At 36.6% G+C, this 23,491-nt stretch overlaps 1 protein-coding gene across 1 annotated transcript in view; it reads left to right on the top strand.

Annotated features, from left to right (window-relative positions):
• LOC112159454 (contactin-4) overlaps nt 1-23,491 on the top strand; it is an 86,389-nt gene that overhangs the window by 29,626 nt on the left and 33,272 nt on the right. Inside the window, exons 5-10 of the mRNA XM_024293513.2 lie at nt 3,197-3,292; nt 12,635-12,838; nt 13,625-13,727; nt 15,211-15,395; nt 18,096-18,235; nt 22,370-22,499. Coding sequence (XP_024149281.1) covers nt 3,197-3,292; nt 12,635-12,838; nt 13,625-13,727; nt 15,211-15,395; nt 18,096-18,235; nt 22,370-22,499 — 858 coding nt within the window. The remainder of the gene's footprint in view (nt 1-3,196; nt 3,293-12,634; nt 12,839-13,624; nt 13,728-15,210; nt 15,396-18,095; nt 18,236-22,369; nt 22,500-23,491) is intronic.

The following is a 23,491-nucleotide window of genomic DNA, read 5'->3' as shown; positions in this document are numbered from 1 at the left end:
GAGCAGCGCGGTCACGCACGCAGTGGCGGGGAAGAGATTATTCTTCTATTCTTCTTCTACTGTTGGTTATTGCTCATCTCATCTTGGAGTCATATTACCTGACCGGGCACAAACCGTAATGATTCATTTCTCCTTCGTGATCACGTTTGGCACTTCTGTGCTTTGAAGCAGACTCCACCCACAAGCAGCTCCCAAATCCGGCTCCTTGATTGGTCACAGCTCTGCGCTGCTGCGACTGTGCGTGGAAATCTTGAACCGGATTGAAGATTCAGCGCGCTCAATGCATGCCGATTTGTACGTGGAGCTCGCGCCCCGACTTCAAAACCCGCGTAGCAACGTGCGCTCACGTGCGCTCCAGACGCATGGGCCAGGAAGTCTAGTGTGCGCATGTTTGCATTGACTTTCATTGAGAGTGTGCGCTTGATTGCGCGCTGACTCAGCCGGCGTGGAAGCACCTACACTCATCTCGCAACAACTGGAAAACGTAAAGGATGTTTGTGTCATGTTTGTCCTCCTACAGAAACCGTATTAAAACAAAAAATATATTTCCTTCCAACATTTTTTTTTCATTTTCAAACATTTTTGAAAAAGCGCCAATGAGCCGCAAGGCAGCGCTTAAAGAGCCGCATGCGGCTCCGGAGCCGCAGGTTGCCGGCCCCGGCCTATACCATTCAAAATCTACTTTCTGAGCTTTTAAGTGTGTTATAATGTTCATTTCTCACTATAAACAACCCCAAAGTGGAATTTTGATCCATTCACGCATTTCTGAGTATTCCTCTAAAACCTGCAATCTGAGCACTAGCCCCTCCCAACCCACGAAAACGAGCGGATTCTCACAAGCTGATGTCACAAAGATGCCAGTCCCGCCCCAAGGCTAACACAAACAAATGCTCACTTTCTCCACAAAGCTAATGGTGATCAGTAAAACGTTTGCATTTTAAATGCACAGTACCATATATCTTCCAGTTGTGTCCAATCTTCAAAATCTGTTGCGTCTAACAGGTGTTTGTTACTTTAGACACCGTATCTATATTGACCAGGCTCCTTTAAGAAACCCCCTCTTCCCCGACGTCTGCTGTCTGTGGTATTTATGTTGTGAACCAGTTTAGCGATGGCCAAGAACCGCTCATTGGATTTAGTATTTAAACATCATGCAGTAGCATACACTAAATAAAATTCTGGTGAGGATTCTGTACGACATGTTGGGATGGATCCTGAACATATCCAAGAATGGCGCAAGTAGACAGGGATTTTGGGAAGATGGTAGGAGAACAGGAGCAGACTGTCTCCTGGTGGAAAACACGAGCAACAAATTGGGAGAACTGGTTTAAGTATGGATTATTGAACAAAGGCAAAAAGGTGCGCGTGTCTCCAGGAAAATGATCCACGTTAAAGCAAAAATGATTTTTGATACATAGACTGATGATACTTCACAGAGAAAAGAAACGTTCACAGCTAGTGCTTGTCAGAACATAATACAATGTGTTCATTTCAATAAATCCCAAAATGTTCATCTGGTGGTGTTGTCTGCATTACTTGAACGACTTTCTACTTTAGGCTTTAGTTTTGAATTTGACAAATGTTTACTTTTTGGTTCCAACAAATTAAAACCAGAACTAAAAAACATTTATAAAACACAGTTGTGCTTTTGCAGATGTGATAATTGAGCAGAAACCAGGTTAAAAAAAAATATGTTGACCAGTCAGCACAAGTGACAGACAACTAACCATTGTTCGAACGATTTAGTCATAAGATGAGAGATTATTTTACCTACCAGTTATAAAGACAGGTAGTTATTGTTGTATATTATTAAATATATGCAACAAATATTAATTTAAAATTTTAAAGGTACTCTAACCCATAACAATATATACTTTTTATCAAAATGGAAAAAACATTTTCTCTTCCATTTGCTCTGCAAGGTAATCATATTTTTCGCACACACTGCGTAGAAGTGAACCTTAGTAAGAGCGCTGACTCTATTAACTCCATTGTGTGCTGGAAAAAAGAAAAATCACAAGTGTGAATTTTAGATATTTATAGAATAAAAATGTGATAAACTGATAAAAAATATTTACTCAATTGTTTGAAATACAAAAGAGAGCCTTTTAGCTCTAGGAATGGCCTGTAATGGTTCAATATGAAATAGATCTTGCAGAATGTGCTGTAATTTTAGCGTCAGAAGTGATATATTCCATCCCGATAAGTAAATCCTTCAATCCTTAAAACTGTAAAAACCCTGAAAGGAAAGCATTAATTATGTGGAATTGCCTGTGGTATAAATGTGTTGTTTGCTTTTAAAATAGCTACACAGTCAATAAAAGCAACTAATGTGAAAATGAATGGATGACAAGTTAATTGGTGAAGACTTACTGACACTTTCTTACTGTCATTTGCCGCAGACTGAAAGAAAATGGCTAATTTCAAAAGTGTGATGATTTCTAAAAGCAATTTTCCTCAGCTAATAACTAGAATGATGCCCTGTATTCATTGGGCAGAGCCTTATCCTGCAGTGCTTTCAAACAGGAAGTGTTTACTTTGTGTTCATTCTTTCTCCCTGCTTTTGAAGGTAGGTTATGTCATTAAATGTCAGCCGCCTATTTCTCCATATATATCTCCCAAGAGCCACGGGAGGAGAGAAACAGTAGAACGGATCAAGGATTGCCGTCTCTATTTGCCGCCTCTCTGCAGGTTGTTAACAAGCAATCAGTTTCCATACAAATGATAGCTCCGTCTTTGTCATTTAATTGTTGCAAGTCTTTGTGCATTGAATGGCATACAAAAACTGATAACAATACACTGTTCCAATTAGATTCAGTCATGTGTGACTTATGCTTGAGGAATTGCTTTCTGCTCCTGTCAGCCCGTCAAGTGTTAAGATTTGGAATTAATACAAACATATCTGGACTTTTTTTTTGCTTTGGCATAACTAGGAATGAAAGAGCAAGAGAGAAGTCATTTTTTGTGTCAACGATCATCTCACTCCGATCATCTTTTGATGTATTATAAAAGTAATCCATATGTGTTGCTATATGTATCAGAATAAATACCACAAGAATATGTTAAAAACACCCAAAACACAATTTTTATTGAAGTTGGTCTTCAAGTAGACGTATTGTCTACCATTCATGTGCTTCTGAGATCTTTTTAGAATTCAACACTCATTTTTCTTTGGGGGTTTTGTGTCTGTTTACAGACTTGGAGAATTTCAAGACCCAGAGAAGAAGTCCGGTGAGGGTCCGTGAAGGTCAAGGAGTGGTTTTGCTTTGTGGCCCGCCCCCTCACTCTGGAGGTAAGAATCATTTTGAACCAGAATATAATGGCTTTACAGACTTTTCATGCACAGTTGGGTTGAATGGATACTTTTACTCAGCATTAGCTTAATGATTCAAAGCAAAAGTGCTGTTTTTGTTTTTATTCTTATTCGAGGTCTTGGCTGTTTATCTGTGTTGTAAAAGCAGCAGAGCCAGTGTACTTTGGTACACTCTAGCTTGTTAGGCAGATTTTCAGTGAAACCAAAAAAGGAAAAAAAAAAAAAATGTTGGCATGCAGACTGGTGAGGATGTCATTGCATGGAGCTTTTCCAGGCTGAGTAACAGAGCTTCTTACTGAAGTTGCATTGTTCCAAAAAAATCCCACAGTATTCATGACATTCTCAGTGGGAGTTTGCATCCAGTCCTATTAACACCTACACAGGGGTTTTGGTGTTGGCCAACTGCCAGCGAGACTGTGTGGAGGAGCTTGTATGTATTATAGGAATGTACATAGTAAGGAGCAAGTTGAGGATTCACTCATTTTGACCATTAAATGAATTCTATCTTTGTCTGCTATTTTTATTATAGTTTGCAAAACTATGAATCTTTTCAAACATATTCTATTTTATGGGGGAAAAATTCAACAGGCAACATTTCCCTTAAAGGAGGACTTATTTTTTAGAAAATTGTCCAAGCATTGCAACTTTTTACCTATATAAAAGAAACATCTGGTTAAAGTCCAACTCCAAACAAATTTATTTCTATCGCAAATTTGTTACCAGTGATCTTGTAATTATGATTATTACGTTTTTAGACAAAATCAAAAAGCCTGTGTTGTTTTTTTAAGAAACATTTATGTACGTTGGCTCATTAGAAATACAATTCTGGGTTGTAGAGAAGACAGTTGACATAGTGCAACCTGCTTCCCGTCGCTGAGAGCTCTGTTTGGTTCTCACGCGTGAGCTTATAGACTCAAGCTAGCATTAGTGGCACAAATAACAACAAGCAATATTGGATCAACCCAGTCGTGCAGTTTTAAGCCTATTCACTACAGCACAAGTATTGAATCCTCATCATGTCTCACACATCTAATTGTGAGCGGGGCAGAGTGCGCACAGGGGGAGGGGAGACTTTAGCACGCCCATTTAATTCGTCTGAGTATTTTCTAGCATCTGGTTTTCTGATTTGACATAAGAAATACTCAAACACATATTTAATCATCAATTATTTTATATTAGTCCTCTCTCATGAAAAAAAAAAAGAAAAAAAAAAACAAGCTTCAAGAACATGTGAAAACACAAAAAAGACGAATTTCATTGGAGTGGGTCTTTAAGAAAAAAAAAAGTGTGTCAAGAAATAAATCTGACAAAAGAAAAACTTTACAATTTATTGTATTTTGGTAAAATGCCACATTTTAAAATACATTTTTATATCAGGTACAATAACTATAAATTGAAACAATATATTTTAAATGGTTTAGATTTTTAATTGGTTTGTTTTCATAAAAACGCAAGCAAAAGGTCGAAAATACTGCCTAAAAGTCAAACAAACAAACAAAAAAAAACTAGCCTGTTTTGGTGCGGCACACTAGCTTTTGAATGCATTGCCTTTAAACATTGCCATTTAGAATTGCAAACTAAAAGAAATTGTAAAATTATAAACTCAGACGTGAAGCTGCAATATTGCACTGGGACAGGTACAAAGTTGACCCTATTGTCTCACTAAAGAATAGATAGATAAACCTGAGGGCAGACTTGTAGTTCATACTGCAAAACATACAAAAGAGACACCCATTAAAAACAGACGATTGTTATCCTTTCAGTAAACAATCAAATCAATGTTTCCACAGCTGTAATGTAAATGATGTGGCACTATATTCAATGTTAGTAAGCAATAAAATAAATATAATTACAGAATCATTCTGGTGATTCATAAATCTCTGAATTCAATTCCTTAAGACAGACTTCAGTGTATTGACTCGGTAGGACACAAACAGTTCACTAGCACTCTGGGCCTTCTTAACAAAAGTCTTAAAGCATCATGGTAACCCACTTGTGATTTTTCATAATAAGTTTTCTGAATATTTCAAGCATGAAAGACTTCTGCGTTAGCAGGATTTGTAAAACAGTTGGGTTTAATGTTTGCACTCCTCCCCAGAAATGCATTTCCCATCTCCCATTTGGTCTAGTCTTTCACCAAGACCAAAGTGGATCACATTGGTGGTTCTTAGATCTCTACAGTGAATGCCTTTCTTCAAAAATACCCATTTTTGTTTAGAAAGTAGCAAATGGCTGTAGGCCATGCTGAGCTATGAAGCATCCTGACCTCTCAGATCTTTTGTACCATGCCCACTCTCTGTTCTTGTGGTCTAAAAGATAGAAGGGGATGTAGTGTTTGGTCTCTGTACTCTAAATATTTGGAAGTTCAGCCAAAACCCAAGGTACTTTTAAATGAAAACTGAAAACATTTCTTCTTTTCCCTTTTTAGGTGATCCAATATCCATCTGTTTCATTTTCTTTTCACCAGTACTCAACTGTTTTAATTACTTGATTGTTATCTCTAAAAATGTTGAAATAATCTGAATTGCAGAAATATTTAAATATAAAAAAAGTGATGACAAAGCAATAACTTGGGACAAGTCATGCACTAAGATTCAAAAACATTTAAAAATACATCACAAAGTGTATTTTAGAAGTAAAGTCAAAGAACTGAATTAGTAAAAGCTCTGGGCAGAAGTGATATTTAGCATCTGTGAAAACGTGTTAAAAATGTGAAAATTCACTGTTACAAACCTCAACAACTTGAATGAACATCTGTAATTTCAAGAGACCAATACATCTGAAGTAATGGGGTTTGATGGAAGCTGATGATTTGCTGCAGGGACCCTTAAAGCGAGCAGCCAAAAAGCAAAGACGGAAAGAAAATCCATAAAAAAATATTTATGGAGCTGAGTAAAGATAACTATTTTACATAAAAGCAAGAGAGAAAAAGTCCATTTGTAGCATAACGGTCTGTTTTTGTCTGTATTTCTTGAGGATAAAACAGTCTGACCAAAGAAATCGACATTCACTCAATAGTCCCTTTGTATGTTCTATTTTTTGTTCTTTTTCAGTAAAAGTATTAGTGTGTCTAATTAAGCCTCAGCACATTAAGCACAGCAGATGAAGTCGAAGTGATAAATAAGTGAAGAATAGAAATAAAAAAACGAAAAGGTCAAACTTAAAGGGAAATATCTAAAATACTCATTAGCAAGATTATTCATGATAACTAAAAACTGAGACAAAGTCATGTTTTGTTGATTTTGTCTCCAACGTTGCACATCTGAAACACAGGAAACCCTTAAATGCATTTACATTAAGGATGACAGGAGATAAATCCTGATGAGCTCAATGCGTTCTTTGACATGGATCTTGCTCGTCTCCCTCTTAAAAAAAGCTTTCAACAACTCATGCATGATTAAGAAGGCCATTATTTCTCTTTAACAAACCCTTGAAAGCCGCAGGGCTGCTGCTGCGGGAACTAAGAGGTGTAGCCAGGAAGATCTGAATGTGCAGGACACTTTGAAGCTGCTTCTATACATGTATGAGAAATATATGACTACTGTTCAAAAGGAGTTTTGCCATATTAGAATTAGATGTTGGCATCTGTCATATTTTGCTGTGAGATTGCCTGAATGGCTGAGGTGGTTTTCAGGACCTAATGCATCTGACCTCCTTCCACTAATGGAAATGGGCCTTTCAGATTTACTCAAGGCTAAAATCACTTGTTTCCTCTACCCAGTGCTTCTACACCAAAACAGAAACTGCTTGCTGGCTAGTAACAGCACATATTGCCTGCAGGGATCCTTTCCTGTGTGTGTCCTATGCAATTTCATAGTGTATTTGTCTGATATGAATACAGATTGGAAGCCTTGCTTAATGGCTATCACTATCCCGGGAACAGAGTGTACACTTTGACACAAACCTTGCAAATACTTTAGCAGGAATCCACTCTTGGTTTGGCGTGTCCTTGGTCTGTCATGTTCCATTTCTCTTGCCTCCTTTCAAATCATTAATGGGAAATTGATGCTGCCTGTTCATTATATAAGAACTAAATGGAACCACAATAAAGATCTGCCACTCACTGTCACTCATAACTGCATTACCATCTACAGAAGATTCTGAAGTCAATCAAACACAACCTTTTCGTCTTTCACTTTCTCACGTGTCTCGCTATTTGTGTGCCTCACAATTGGTACATATGAATACATATGAGGGGCAAATCATAGAAAAAGAGATCTAAGCATTTAGAGAATATGAATGAATCTTCACTCATCAAAAAATATAAAAATAATGATACAAAAATCAACTCATAAAATTTTAACTCATTTTACAAGAGCAGCCCTGGTATGAATTCTGTGTTGCAAAACCCAAAACTGGAAGGTCCTAAAATACAGTAGCAAGTTATGAACCACTAAATGTGACATTGAGAATGTCCACGTGTTTTAGAATCAGCTTTATAAGCAATAATTTTCTTTTATGTTGGGAAGGTTGTAGCACTATTTAAGGACAGAAGTGTTTATTGCTTCATGTCTCAAATTTGTAGAGGACTTGATGTAAATTAAAAGAGGCGTCCTCATTAAAAGAAAAGCCTGGCTTTTATGTAACAAACTTAAGCACTTTTAGCTGTTGTAAAATAATTTACTGAACTTGATCATCATTTCTACAAACTCTGACACCACAGTACAGTGTTCCCTTGTTTGCCGCAGGGCGAAATATTCTAATAAAGCTGATTGCTTTCTATACAAGAGACTGATTGACAATGTCAACAGCCAATCAGGATGCAGAACACAGTGCACTATTAAAAAAAAAAAAAAAAAAACTCAGCAAAACCACTAAAAGGTGAAATGTGAATAACGAGGGAACACAGTACAATAATATTGGCCTAGCAAAGTACTAACTGTACAGACAACAAGTAGTTCAAGAGCATCATATCAACAACGGGTCGATAAGACCAGCTCAAGGAGTGACGGATGGGACAGTGTCTGGAAGTTTAAGCAGACAGAACCAAATTTATGTTTTAACTAGAATCAAAATGTGAAATAATTTGAGGAAAACACTAAATTATTTTAAAACCTTTATTATCTGACATCGATGTTCCCATTAACTTATGTTTCAGTAGGACCTCTTAACCACTTAAATGATCTATAAGACTGGTTAAAAATAAGCAATACATTGTTGTTTATGTTGATATGTGACACTAAATTTTTATGCAACTTGTACTTCAACTGATTTTCTGACGTATTTAAAATCTTTTATTTGCTAAATTTTGGCTCTCAACCTAATGTAAAGCAAAACTGCTGTTTCACCCCAGCATAGAATATCCTTATGCTTAAAAAAAAAAAAAAAGCGTAATCTTAACAAAAATAATGGTTTATAATTACATAATGTTCCTGTGGTGGCAAGCAACTACAAATGGATCATAACCAGCGTGTCCTAATTTCAGTTCTTGATGAAGATACGCATTTATGCCAAATAATCATTCAAAATTAAAATAAGTCAGAAGATAATTTTCATAATCGTATTTAACAAAGAGAGTTCACAATCACTTAATGAGGTTAAAAAAACATTTTACCTGATTAGGCAATGAGACTGAGCATCACTGTGAAACTACTTAATTGCTTTTTGATTTAAAGTTCACAGTTTATTTCTGCATCAGACTAATTCCGTTTACTTGTCAAGTTTCCTTTAAAAAAAAAAAAAAAAAAACAATTTTTTTGTTATATAAACTGTTTTATACACTTTTGTTTCAAACAAAATTCGTATTTTTTTTGGTGAAATAGGATTTCTTACATTACAAATTAACGTTAACATAAATTGTTCTTAAGAATTTGAATATTATTGCATTTTTTAGTAAATGTCTGTTCAAAGAATTGCTATTCAAAACTTAGCTTTAATAAAGGAAATTGTGTTTTTGTCATCACATACAGTCCAGTAATGTTCATAATACTGTTTGTTGACTTTTTTTTTTTAAACCACAGGATCACCCTGACATATTTCTGGACAAATGAACCAGCATTTGCTACCATTAATAAAATGATCCTATATTTTAACAAAATGAAAATTGACTTAAAAGCAAAAAAGATGTAGAAAAACCTGAAAGCAGGTGACTACAAACATGACCGTCTACCCTTAAAAAAATGCAAAGAAAAGCTAAAAGTATCAATCGTCACTTAATTATCAAAACCGCAAAACAAAAGTGATGCTGCATCAAACAGAAACAGGACAAAGTTTCAATTTACAACTCAAAGCAAATAAAGCAGAGCAAAACCACTGATCCATACTAATCTCCTTGCACTCAAAGATCAGAAGGGAAAAATACTGAGTAGATGTGTATAACTCACATCTCAATTATTCCCTGTCCTCCAGTGCAAAGTCATCGCTTATCCAACTTTTTTTTAACCGAGATTGCTTTTGGGACGGGGATGCTATATGGTCCAGAGCAATCTATCCTTGTGTCAATATGTCTAAACACCATCATCTCTCCTTTTTATTATGTTGCTTGTTGTTAGTGCAAAATCTCCACTTCATTTGGATGTAGAGGTGAAGGTCTTTTCCAAAAGTGTTTTATCACTGAAAATGATTAATGAAGGAGATCATACTACACACCAAAATTTGTAACAAATATATGTACATATTTATTGACATTATATGATTTTTTTTTTAATTAAGGACCTACAGTTTAAGGTTTGATGTGTCACACTCATCTGTAACATATTAAAAAAAACTGTCTTTATTTAGAAGTTACAGGATTATTTTGCTATTTTTTATTTTGAAAGTGTTCTTAGTGATCCTTTTAATTATGATTTAGCCATTTTTAGGTAAAAAAACAAACAAAAAAAAAACCCTGTATCGTTTTATAATATATAGTCCCATCTTCTGAGTTGTGGGGAGGATTGTTAGCGCAGAGTGAGCCTGCACTCATTTCCCATCATCCCCTTTTTTACACCCTTTCCTGCTAGCTTACAGCCCCTCACAACCCAAGCTAACATTAGTGGTACAACAAAAATGGTGAGAAATATCGGAGCAATCCAGCCGTAAAGTTTTCGGCGAGTTGACAGCTCAAATGAGGAAGCAGTACATGGATCTATTTGTCTGCAAAGGAATGGATCAGAATGATGAGAAATGGGGAGCATGTGACCTGCCAATTGTAGTATCTACGTGACTTCTTCAAACTTTTCTTTTTTTTTTCGTCTATTCCTGATTAATCACAATTTAAATGAAGAAATAGTAAGAATTACTACAAGAACATGTTTAAAAAAAGCAAAAACACGATTCTCATTGGAGTGGGTCTTTAAGTGAAGCGTAATAGGGGTGGGAATGCTTTGGTTCGCTTATATAAGCAGATCAAGCTTTTTTTGACAACCTTCACATTCGATAAATTCTGGTGTTTCATGTCATTTCTACTAGTAGCCTACAAATATGCATTTATGAGTAATAATATTTATAAAAACATTATTTACATTTGCATGCAGATTTACATATATATTGAGATGTATTTTTTACTTTTATTTTTTTTATTTCAAATAAAGTCACAATAAATTATTCAAAGTTTGATATTTTGATGTAAAGATACAGTATCCCCCCCTTATTCGCGGGGTTTAGGGACAGTAGACATCTGCAAATACAGAGAACCCCCCACCCCCGCAGCCGAAGAATGTCCGTTACCGATCCATACTCGTCAGAAATACTTCTGATTATTTTGACGAAGAGGCGAAGACGTTAAGATCCATGTGCAAACGGTTTAATAGCACAGAGCAAGGGCAAGACCAAAATGACGTCAAAGGGCAGGCCAAAACACAGGTGAGGTAGAGTAGCGAGAAAACAGGCATGAGTCAAAAAAAACAGAGAATCAAACAAGGAAAAACTGCTCAGACTTACGGGTAAACATGATCAAGACTTTGCACCAAAGTTGAGGCTGGAGCGAGTATAAATATTGATATATATTATCAATGGTATAAGTGCTGGAGGTTCTGATGAGGATGATGATGATCAGGTGTGCATGGAGAAGACTGAAGCGGGGACTGATGGGAGTTGTAGTGAGGAAGGTGCTAAAGGTGGTTAGTACTCAGGAGAGGGGTCCCTCTGGTGGTTGGAGGAGTACATGGCTGAGTGAGTCCTGACAATCATGCTTTGTAAAAAATTAGTTCAAGAACAAATCCAGTATTTCTCAACATAAATATATATTTTTAAAGCAGAACAAAATATTGTACAACAGCATACTTTCTGGTGCAGATGAGGAGAGTCAGTCTGTCTCTATGTGTCTTTAAACCAGGAGCGCATGCTTCCTCCTTCATCAAATAAGTGCGAGAGGGCATTTTCTTCCAGAAGAGGCCAGTTCATCCATAATAATCACATACTCTAGGTGACAATTATCATCAGTGAGTTTCTTATTCAATATATCAGGATTTTTTTTTGGCTGCTCTTGAGTCAGCTGATGCCATTTCTCCATGCAGAGAAGTGGAGAGAGTAGGGGGGTAACTGACGGGCCGGCGTGCTCTTAGATGCACCGCAGTACCGCAGCACCTCCTCCGGATGCAAACATTTCATACAAGCATCCTGAGTTGTTGGAGTTTTTGTAATGAACCAGAAGAGTCACGGGACTGAAAAAAGAAAAAAAAAATCTGCAAATTTTGATAAACCGCAAAATAAGAAAAGCGAATATGAGGGGGGACACTGTATGCTATATCTCATTTGTTTGTCTTCTTTATTTTTTTTTGTTGGTGCTTATATTGTTTGACATAAACAATTTCAATTACAATTTAAAGAGGCATTTTTGTTATTGGTATTTAAATTATGTATAACTCTTATAATATAACTCTTATAAATATAAACTATATGTAACTTAGAGAAAGTCAGGCACAACATTTTTCTCTAACACAAAGCTGCCCTTTTCATTGTTTTAAATCGTATTCAATTCCCTTTAAATTTGTCATTTGTTTAATAATGATCCTGCTGCTCCCCATTTTATTTAAAAACAACCCTCAAGACAATAAATTCACAGCTAAGGCTTTAATATTCCCTCTTTAAATCCATTTGTGAATAAAGAAATCATTTATTTATGTTCAGTGCATCAACATTTCAAACTCTTAACCATATTAAGGGCACTTATCCCAACATGATTAAGAGTAATTGCTCTTCAATCGTAAATTATGTTTTTAATCAAAGAAGGCTGGCACTCTGTTTCATTCACTAATTGTTTTATCCCTTAGGGCATCTGCTCTCGCTGAATTGATGAGAGTGCTGATGAAGAACCCATTATCTGTGCATGGTATAGATGCCTCTTAAATACAGCTTGTGCTGTTGTTGGACACACCCCCTTTTCTCATGCTGTGTTCACAGAGCTCACCTTCACATGGATCTTCAACGAAGACTCCTCATCTATCGTCCAGGACACACGGCTGTTTGTGTCCCAGAAAACTGGTAACCTCTACATCGCAAAAGTGGAACCCTCGGATGTGGGCAACTATACATGTGTTGTCACCAACACAGTCACCAAGAGCAGTGTTCGAGGACCACCAACGCCTTTAGTTCTGCGCGCTGATGGTATGACTCTACTTCTAATTAGAATATACTCCAAACTTAAAGTAGTTGTTAGTTTTGGAACTAAACTTTTGAAATGAAAAACTTTTAAATTGCAGGGACTTTAATTACCTGCTATTTTACTACAAAGTGAGTTTATTTTGGCAGGCTATGCAAGAAAATGTAATCAGATTTTGAATAAGCACAAAATAGTAGCATTTCTTTAATTGTCTCCCTTTTGTGGAAAGTAAAGAACATTAAATCAAATCTCTAATTTGTGATTCTTCTTTGCTTTTCACGGCTCCTGTTTGGAGAGAATCTAATAGTGTTCTCTGCTTCCTCCCTGTTCACACTACCCACCCTCATGTTCTCCTTCACTACATCCACGAGAATCTCTCGAGTCTTGCAGATTTAGGGCTCCTTCCTTTTAGTTCCAACTTCAGCATCCTTTTACCAAAATAATGACTCTCCCTTCTCTGAACATGTCCAAACCATCTCAATCTTCTTCCCTGCATTTATCTCTAAAACATCTGATGTGAACTGTTCCTCTGAAGTCTTCAATCCTGATTCTATCCATCCTCGACACTTTCAAAGAGCACCACAACATTATCTCTTCTACCTCCTGTCTCTTTGTCAGAGCCTCTAAACCAACAACATGGCTGCTCTCACACATTTCGCACAACACATCTGAACCACTTCAAATTTCCTTTATTTTTTCCACTTTCAACATTTTTATTTTTTGACACGATTTATGAGAATGAATGTGTGTAAAGCAAATAATCTGTATCTTTATTCGTCTTGTAACTCCAGGTGTGATGGGCGAATACGAGCCAAAGATTGAAGTGCAGTTTCCTGAAGTCATCCATGTTGCTAACAGCTCAACCGTCAAACTGGAGTGTTTTGCACTTGGAAAGTATGTCTTAGTGTATTTTCAATATTAACCCCACGTCCAGCTGTTTTCTCTACCATATTACTGTATTTTCTGCACCCACCTTACTATTTAACACTCAGAATTAAGTGGTTGGATTGGGGGGGTTTAAGCCACCAAATGGTTCCTGAGCGTGGCTGTGACTGCAGCTCACTGCTCCCCCAGGGGATGGGTTAAATGCAGAGAACAAGTTTCACACATCTAGGTGCGTGACAACTAATAGGACTTAAACTTTTAGCAGGACAAAAGAGTCAGAGAAAAATCCATCAGTCAGAATGTATCAACTGCATTCAGAGTATCTCTAGAATTTGTTTGTGACCCACTACGCATTAGCAACGTTAACATACAATATCTGTAACTCCCAACCTTGTTTGCAAAAAAACAAAAAAAAAGATTGATACTGCTAAAAGAAATGTTACTATGACTACGTGAACTCCCAACGTTGTTGGTAGCACATTTAAAAAGCACATTTAAAAAAACACAGTCCGATACTGCTGTAAGTTAGCTGCCTCAGCGTATTTACTAGACTGCCCAACCTTTTTTGCAACTCGCTAAAAAAAAAAAAAGTCTGCAACTCCCAACTTTGTTTTCAACATGTATAAAACAGACAGACACCGCCAAAACAAACATTACTGTGACTACCGGTATGCTAACTCCCCTACTTATTAGTAACAGGTAGCAAAGTAAAAAAAAAAAAAAAAAAAATACACTTCAACGTTGCTATCAACACTGTTACACATTCGCCGCTTTAGCATTTTTACTATACCACCCAAACTTTTAACAAAAAAAAAAAAAAAAAGTTTAACACAGCTACAAGTTAGCCGCATTAGCATATTTGTAATACCTGGAACTCTTAACCTTTTTTGCAACATGATAAAAACTGACCAATACCTCTAAAAAAGACAATACTTTGACAACACTAAGAATTAATCCAGATTCTCCCCATACCCTTACGGGCTTACCCATACCTCTACATTTAGCCCTCCAAACAGAGAGTTATGAAAAAAACAGTGTTTTCAAATTTGAACGGTACTTACCCTTGATGATGTCATCAATAGTCGGCAGTCATGTTAGCACGTAGCAAACTATAAAAAGTCCCGCTAAATCAAAAAGTCATCACTGACATTTAGATGTAAACTTTTGTGCTCCAGAGCACACCCACATGAAGAAATTAGTTTTCCTGAATCACCCTCCTAGCGGAGGGAAACACAGCTCCAAGGTCTTACACCTTCCCCTTAAAAAGACTATTTCAGACACCACTAAAGCTACCGATGCCCCCTCAGTTGGAGGTGTAGGGAGAAGCCGCAGGTGTAGGGGAAAAATATGGATTCAGCCTAAGTCCCAACCTTGTTAGTAACACAATAAAAAACACAGGCCAACACTGCTACATGTTAGCTACTTTAGTGTTTTTATAATAACACCCAACATCACATTTATGATAAATGTATTTTTATTTTTTTGCCTCTAGCCCAGTACCAACAATCAGCTGGAGAAGAGTGGACGATGCCCCCTTTGGCAGGAAAGTGAAAGTAAACGAGGCCTTTGGAGTTTTAGAGATCCCTTATTTCCAACAAGAGAATGCAGGAATCTATGAATGCCTGGCTGAAAACAGCAGAGGAAGAAACTCTGTGCGAGGAAAACTTACTTTTTATGGTGAGTAACAATAAAGTTTCTCTGACTAAACTAAAACTTACTTTGTGCCTCTTTTCATGTTTCTGTAGAAATAAAAGAAAGTGTTCAACCTTTTGACTCAATTCCTCCTCTGCCACTGTGAAGCTTTATTTGCTCTTATGCAATTAGTACATTTCATTTGAGTCTGTATTTAACCACAATCAATACAAAAGCATTACAATAAGCTGTAATCAGTATGTCCTTTCTGCCAAGCTCTTTAAAAAGCCAACTGCTAACATGGTAAATTAGCAGTCTTAGATTTATACCCTGTTCCTGGAAGAATCTCGACTACTTAAAAATCTAGGCTACATTTGATATTAAACCTGTTTTATCATCTGTTGATGCATTTTGACAGTTTCTTTCTTGAGATGTTGCAGTTTATTCACTATCAAATTACACAGGTGGATATTTTTGACTAAAATCAAGCTCAGAGGAGCTTCTGTGAGCCGAAGTGTCTTTCATGTGATAGTACAAATATCTGCAACACCTGAAAATCTGATTTCGTTTTTAAAAGTGGTGGGATTGCTTAACTTTAGGAGGAGAAAAAGATGCATGTAGTGGGTATTATTATTATTATGGGACACTTAACTGTAGGCAGTGTTACATAATCATTTGTTTTATTTCTACCTAGATAGCAATAAAGTCTGCAGGAAAAAAACAAAGATCCCGTCACCCTATAGGGATTAAAGCCTGATAACATGACTCTAATCCTATCACATGGTGTAATCATATTTTAGATAATTGTTTTATATGTGTGATGCAATAATAAAGGGTCAATGGTTTATTTTTATTCCTACATGATTTTACTTACAGAGCAGAAAGCCATGTTAGCGAGGACAATGACAGTTGACTCTAATAAACTCGTCCTGGAATGGAACAAGATTTTAAATGTTATAGCTAAAAAAGTATAGTGAAAAAGCCCTGGTTCAAATCCCAGCTGTTTTTTTCTTTTAAATGTGTGTGGAGTTTGCATGTTCTCCCTTTACATGCGTAGGTTTCCTTTAGGTCCCACAGTCCAAAAATATGCAAGACTGTTAAATGATCTTAGGCCAGATTGTGATAGTCCTACAATGGACTGGAAAAGCATCCAGGGTGTATCACACAGTGGCTGGGATATGTGAGTGCCTGGAGGAGCTGGACAGGTTAAGCAGGTGACCCCCACTCGGTATAGACTGCTGGAGTGGGGAAAGATCGGCAAATTTATCGATTTATATACCAGTCACACAATACGCCAATTGTCCATGAACCGTGCATGATTATTACACTTATATACAATTCATTTGTGATTTGTGCATCAGTTACATAATTTTAAAGTGATATTTGCAACGTATACTTGATATAAAAGTTACACATCAGTGGTACATGCCTAAAAAGTAATTTAGACACAAAGGACATATGTGGAACAGTCGTGGAAAGCTACTACTTTGTGTACGCATCTCACAAGAATCACACACAATTGTGTTCACTTTATGTAGTAATTGCATATAAACTATGTGAACTTACACATGAACAGCAAAATTCTCAACTGAGGAAAAATTTTTAATAGCTTTAAACTGAATTCACGTAAAGACCCACCAGCCGAAACCCTTCCACAGACTTCTGCACAGATTGACGAATGACAAACACAAGCAACACTTGTAAATTACAAATATCACAGATGTATTTTGAAAGATGGAAATTACATACTGGATGATTCACAAATTGTACATAGCAGCAGTGAGCCATGGCTTTAACTAAGAGAGAGCCGCACCTAACTGATGTGTGGCTGACTGGAATAAAAATATTAATATACAAATTAATATTAAATAATACAAACCCTATTTATAACCTCATATGTTTTTACTTTTTAAAAGACAAATTAGGCTTTTAATGTGAAGGAAAATTTCTTAGAAAATAGTTTGAATTCCATATACTTGTATCACAATGTCTCCAATATAGTCTCGAATTTTAAAGTTTTTATGAATATTTTTCCTATAATGCCACTGTTGGCACCTTTCTATTTTTATTATGGCTGCTCCACTAACCAGCCTTTTCTTTCTACATTTTCATATATTTACATGATTATTACAAAATGATTGCAACAGTCTTGGATGATTTGCAATTCTTTGATTTATGACTTCAGATACTCATTAGCAAACCAGATAATATAAACTACTTTTCTTGCCATTTCTCATTAACACTTGCAGGACATTATGTAGTTGTGTGGTTGATACTCAGAGTCCAAAAAACGTGTTGCCAACAATAAAGTGATGCCATTTAAATGGCAGGAAGATCACTTCAAAAATGTAGAGTAATTAAAAACATGTATGTCAACTTTTGTTTCCTGTAGAAATATTAAAATATAAATTAACAGTTTTAACCATGCTGGTTATAATCTGCATTATCACAACTAATTGTGCTTAATATACAGAACATTGTTTAGTTTTAAGCTTTCACCATTGATTTTTTTTTTCCAAAATACCTTTACTGACCATTTATATTCATATATTTTTCAAGTACAGGTCAACCTCAGGTTAATTACAACTGGATTTATGACTTGTGCCCTTAAATAGCTCTTAATAGACTAATTGTCTGCTTGGTTGGTTTATTGATTTATTGTAAAAGTGCTGCTTTCAGGTAACACTCAAGCATTTGTGTAGTGTTTAGGTGTTCATTTACAGTAAGTGACTTGCAACTCCACAGCCTCACCGCAGCTGACTGTTAAACCCCAAGACGTCCAGAAGACCATCGATGAAGCTCTGGTGTGGGAGTGCAAAGCCAGCGGTAAACCCAAACCCTCCTATCGCTGGCTGAAGAACGGAGAGTCTCTGGATCCTATGGAAGTAAGACATTTATTTCACCAGAAGGGTTTTGTGTGGATTTTTTATTTTATTTTAACAGACACAAGCAGAAAATCTGAAGTAGAAGAAGAAAAATGGAAGATTAATGCAACAACGACTTGTACATATTATTCCTGTTTTCTGTACTCCTAGTTTGTAAAATGACAAAAAATAAAAGTAAAGAAAAAAATGCTCCTTTTTTAGTTTTACAACATTTTTAAAAAAATAACTAAGACACCTGTTTATTATTGTGCTTTATCTAGGAAATCTGCCCTTTGCTACTGAAAAAAAAAACTGATAATATTTCTTTGGTAAAGTGTAAAATTAAATTTTGACATGGACACTAAACTGAGTATTAAGCTATAGTCACATGGACCTGTATGGATGGTTAACCCGTACAGGTGCTGAGAGTTTTGGGCTGTCTTGGCCCGTGGAGGTTTGTTGACAGATGCAGCCGTATCTTAAAGGGAGTGCAGGTGCGTGTTTTTGTTCTCTTGTGGCTCGTGCAACCACCTTAAGGGACATCAACAAAATGGAATCTATGATTGGCATGCGTGCAGTAAACGTATTATGAAGTATTTAAAAGGATAATGTAAGTTACACGCATTCATGATGTATAGGTGACGTCGTACGGTGCCAAAACGCCACACTCAGGGAGGTTTACCTACTGTCTTCTTACTGATGCTCGTGGGATGCCCACACAAACTACGCTCTGTCAAATGTTATTTCTAACAATCGGGCTGCAAGCATAAAGCGCACAACGGATGGAAACTTATGGGTTTAAAAAGAAAAGTATAATCCGTACAATGCATAATCACCCTTACATGTTGCTTAAGTGTTCATAATGAGCTCCTGCCCGCAGCATGCCCATAGAAAAAAAAAGTGTATGAACATTTTCGGTCTGCGGGCTCACTGAGCGCTTCACAACCTTGATATTTCATGCCGGCAACCTGCGTGCCCTATACAGATTCACCCATTTTATTTATGTAAAGCACTTTGAGGTGCTCTTTAGCAGAATAAGTGCAATATAAATAAAGTCGAATTTGATTTTATCACCCTAGACAGCCCATATTCACCTGTAAGGGCAGTTGTGACCAAGGCATTATAGTCTTAGCTTTACAGATTTTACTTTAACATGTTGATCCGGTACTGGTGTATTTTTTTAAAAGGGAAGACTTGTGGATAAATTAGTGTTGAAAGACAATATTACAAAAAATTCCTGACATTTTGATGTAATGTTTTTTGGATTCATGCTTCTTGGAAGCATGTGATGTTTCTAATTCCTGTGTGTTTGTAAAAGACGTGTGGGTGGGATGGCTCTCTTTGCTTGTAACTAAACTTGGCACTGATTGTGTGTGTCTGCGTGTGTGTGCACGCACATCACAGAAAATGGTATGTGTTCCTCAAAGTAAAAAAAAAAGAAGTAAAATAAAAAGACCCAAAGAGATGCCATTTCAACCAGAAACTTAAAAACCAGCTTTCTCAACGGTCTTTCCTACCTGCTGCTCTCAATTTTTAACTTTCCAAACAAAGGTTAAAAAAAAACTTTTATATCTAAACTGTAATTAAGATTTAATAAATTTACATAATTAGGTGGTAATAATCTATCAAAATGATTGTGCCCTCTGTTAAAATAGAACTTTAATAATTGTGCTTGTTGTTTTGAGTATTTAAGTCTGAATTTTTCTTAAACCCATCAAAAATGTTGTTTTTTTAAGCTTTGTTTTAAAGAGGAGAAGAATAAAAGAACCTTATTTTGGAAAATAAAAACCTGCTATATCAGCTTAGAAGAGAAAATTGTGTTTTGAGTTTTTTTTATATTTTACCGATGTTAAAATAACTAAAGGAATTAGTTGTATTTTCTGGTGCACATTCAGAATCACTTACAGCATCACATCACCAAAACATGTCCTGTATTGATTTGTAAATAACACTGTATGGATTTGTTTGGCAGCTGTCTGAAAGAATATCTCTGTGCATGGAACTTTATTAATGAGGTGGGGTGGTACCATTTTCAAAATGCCACAGTCAACCGCTGCAACAGTAAATCAATTTCCAAACTCAAAGGTCAGCTGTGTAGAGAGAGGGAGAGGAGGAGAAGAAGGCCAAGAAGGCTATTTGTTGGTCCTCATTAGAATAGATCAGTCCTCATTTTCTTCTCCGTCTTAGATCTTTGCATCTCTGCTCCCCTCTTCATTTTGCCTTGTTACGAGCCTTCTCCTTTTCCGTTCATTTTTGCCCCTTCAATAGGAACTAAATTGAACAGAGGAGGCCTGTCACTTCAAAATGTCACCTCGGCAAACAAAGGCGCCACCCGTGCATCTGTATTTCTGATACACTGCCAGTTTCCTCTTTTCTTTATGGATCTAAATGCCGTTCCCTGGCTTTAAACTGCTTCTTTAATTGTTTTAGGAGATGAATCCAAAAATGTTTGGTCATCTTCATTATTTTGGAACTTTTCCACACACAAATCACATCTATAACATTGGTTTCTGAGTGTCACATTAATATTTATTTTTGTACTCTGCCATATAAAAAAGAAATGGAAAAGGCTGCATCCACCTCCTTGGCGATGTGTCCTCCTGACACTTTCACATTTGAAGATCCTCTGCAGCGTTTCCTAAATGTTGTGAAGGGAAAGTCTTTGTCTGTTCAAGCAGCAGTGCTGTTCAGATTCTGGACGACGGACAGACTGGTGGCAGGACCCTCTGGGCAGCCATGTCAGTAACATTAAATGGCTCAGGTACACTCAATGGAAAGATCAAGGACAAGAACAATAAGTCCTGCCACACTTAAATTGACATCACTATAAAGGCGAGCAGAGACGCAGAGCTCAACCTTTGAAGGTCAGAAGAGTATGTGGAAAGCAGCTTTAATCAGGTTTTGCTACCTAGTGTGCACTGCGGGGGTGTTTTTGAATGTACATGTTTTTACTTCTTAACCAACAGTTTCCCAGGCTTAGCTCTGTGATACTTAGAGCAGGAAAAAAAAAAAAAGCAGCCCCCGGCCTGCTTATTCTTCTTGACTAATTCCTGAGAGGTTTGACATCAGCCATTGTTTGATAACGCCTCAGTATGTTAGGCAGGAGGTGATTCCATTTAGTCACTGTGGGCCTAATAAGACCTCTATAAATTACAAGGTTTTTAATTATCAGGCCCCCAAAGGAAAGGAAAATGTGTGTCTAAAGCTTGAGCTTAATCAGGCCATTCATTTCAATGAAGACACTCAGTAAAGTGGTTCTCAAAACATCTTTAGAGACACACAAATATACACAATATTGGTGTTTTAGTCCAACTGTTCCAAACTACGACAGTATCAGATTTTAGAAAAGATTTCCACACATGATTTATTACCAATGTACATGAAAGTCTCTAAATCTTAATACAAGTCTGAATCTACTTCAGTCGAATCAAATTCCTTCCATACGGTTTCTCCCTACCCTTACATTACGAACTTAGAGGTATGGAAAAATGTTGTATTCAAATCCGAACGTTACTACCATTTGACGACGCCATCAATAATCTGCAGTCAGCTACGTTAACGTGTAGCCCTCATAAAATGCATCAATACTTAGATTTAAATGTAAACTCGCGTGAAGAAATAAGACTCCCCTAACATTTTCACATTTGTTTCTCTTGTTTAATCAAAGTTCAAACCTTTACAGAAAAATAAGTCCAGTTTTATAGAATAAAAGAAAATATCTGATCACGATTAAAGATTTTTGTGAATGTGGCAAACTGAATGCATTCTGATCAAGAGAGACAGAAATTGATTGACAGTCAACAACCAATCAGGACGAACAGTGGGCTGTATGAAAAAAAACAAAGAAAAATCATGCAAATTGCACTGAAACAGCAAGTTTGTGACATATCGAGGGAACACTATAAAAAAATGCTAATAAATTAAGCATATTTTAAATATTATATAATTTACAGGAAAGAGGGAGCATTAATTACAGATATAATTGATCAATGCCAAAAAATGAAATAAAGAAAACCAGACATATGTAGAGAGCGAAAAAAAAAGCCTTGTTCTTGTTTTCCAAAGGAGATTCTTGGTTTAAGAGCTTATATATATGTGTAAGAGTATTTGGGGAATAAGAGTGGGAGTAAGCATGTGTGTGTTTGTCTCCACCAGGACAGAATTCAGGTAAATGACGGAGTCCTGACGATAAAAAGTCTAAATCAGGCCGATGTCGGAATGTACCAGTGCGTGGCAGAGAACAAGTATGGCCGAATCTTCTGCAACGCTCAGCTCAGAGTCCTCGGTAAGACCCACCACACAAAGCTCTCATGAGTACAGTGACTGTTATATGCGAGCCCATGCAGTAGCTTACACACCTACTCTCATACCTGCAGAATATTTTCCACACAGGCTTTACTGAAGAAAATCTTTACTCTTACTGTTTTTTTATTTTATTTTATTTTTTTTATTTTGCTACAACTGAGAAAAATAAAAACAAAGTGGTGTTTTGAGGTCTCATACAGCAAGATCATATGCTTTCCCCAGATTTTGCATGCAGAAACAGTGTGAAGTTAACACGGTTTCTTCTTTTTAGCATTTCAAGAATACAAATCCATAGCAGGTGTGAATAAATATCTCAAATAGAGGACAGGCAGGTTGATTTCAAATCAAATGTTTGTTTTTCAACTGTAAAGAAGAAAGAATATATTTTAGGAACCAGGTTGTATTCGGGTAACAGGAAAAAATGATTCACTGAAATATATTTATGGCAGAACTGAAGCTGTTCTAATGAGGCGTTCTTCACTGGCCTGGATCTTATGATGCAGTTTTTTATTTTTTTCAGTCTGTTTTAGACTCTCTGAGATGCCCTTTGTGTTTGATTGCATGACTCAACCATGCTTTAGCTTTAGTACACATATCTGTGACTGCAGAGTACAGAAAAAGAATTCATCCACTCAAGGCACCTCGGTCTTGCAGCTGGAGAAATGGTCATATCATAACTCATCTTGGCCGTGATCTGAAGATAGTTTTTTTGTGCGGATACGTTTACCTTGCCACAAATGTGATGCTGTGGTTTAAGGTCAGACCTTTCTCTTTTGGTTTCATCTGTCTCTATAAAATTGTCTAGGTTGAACTTTTCTAAAGCCATTGAGTAGACCATTACATCTACAAGACAGGAATCAGATTTATCATCAAGCGCTGATGCTGAATGTTTGGAACTGTCTCACAAGCTTCACCTGTGCCGTCTATGCTTCAAAAAGGCTTTTAGCTGGGAAAACTTTGTAAAAAAATCTG

This window comes from Oryzias melastigma, linkage group LG7, assembly GCF_002922805.2.
Source record: "Oryzias melastigma strain HK-1 linkage group LG7, ASM292280v2, whole genome shotgun sequence".
NCBI lineage: Eukaryota > Metazoa > Chordata > Actinopteri > Beloniformes > Adrianichthyidae > Oryzias > Oryzias melastigma.
Note: the sequence above shows the minus strand (reverse complement) of the source record. Positions and strands in the feature narration are given on the sequence as shown.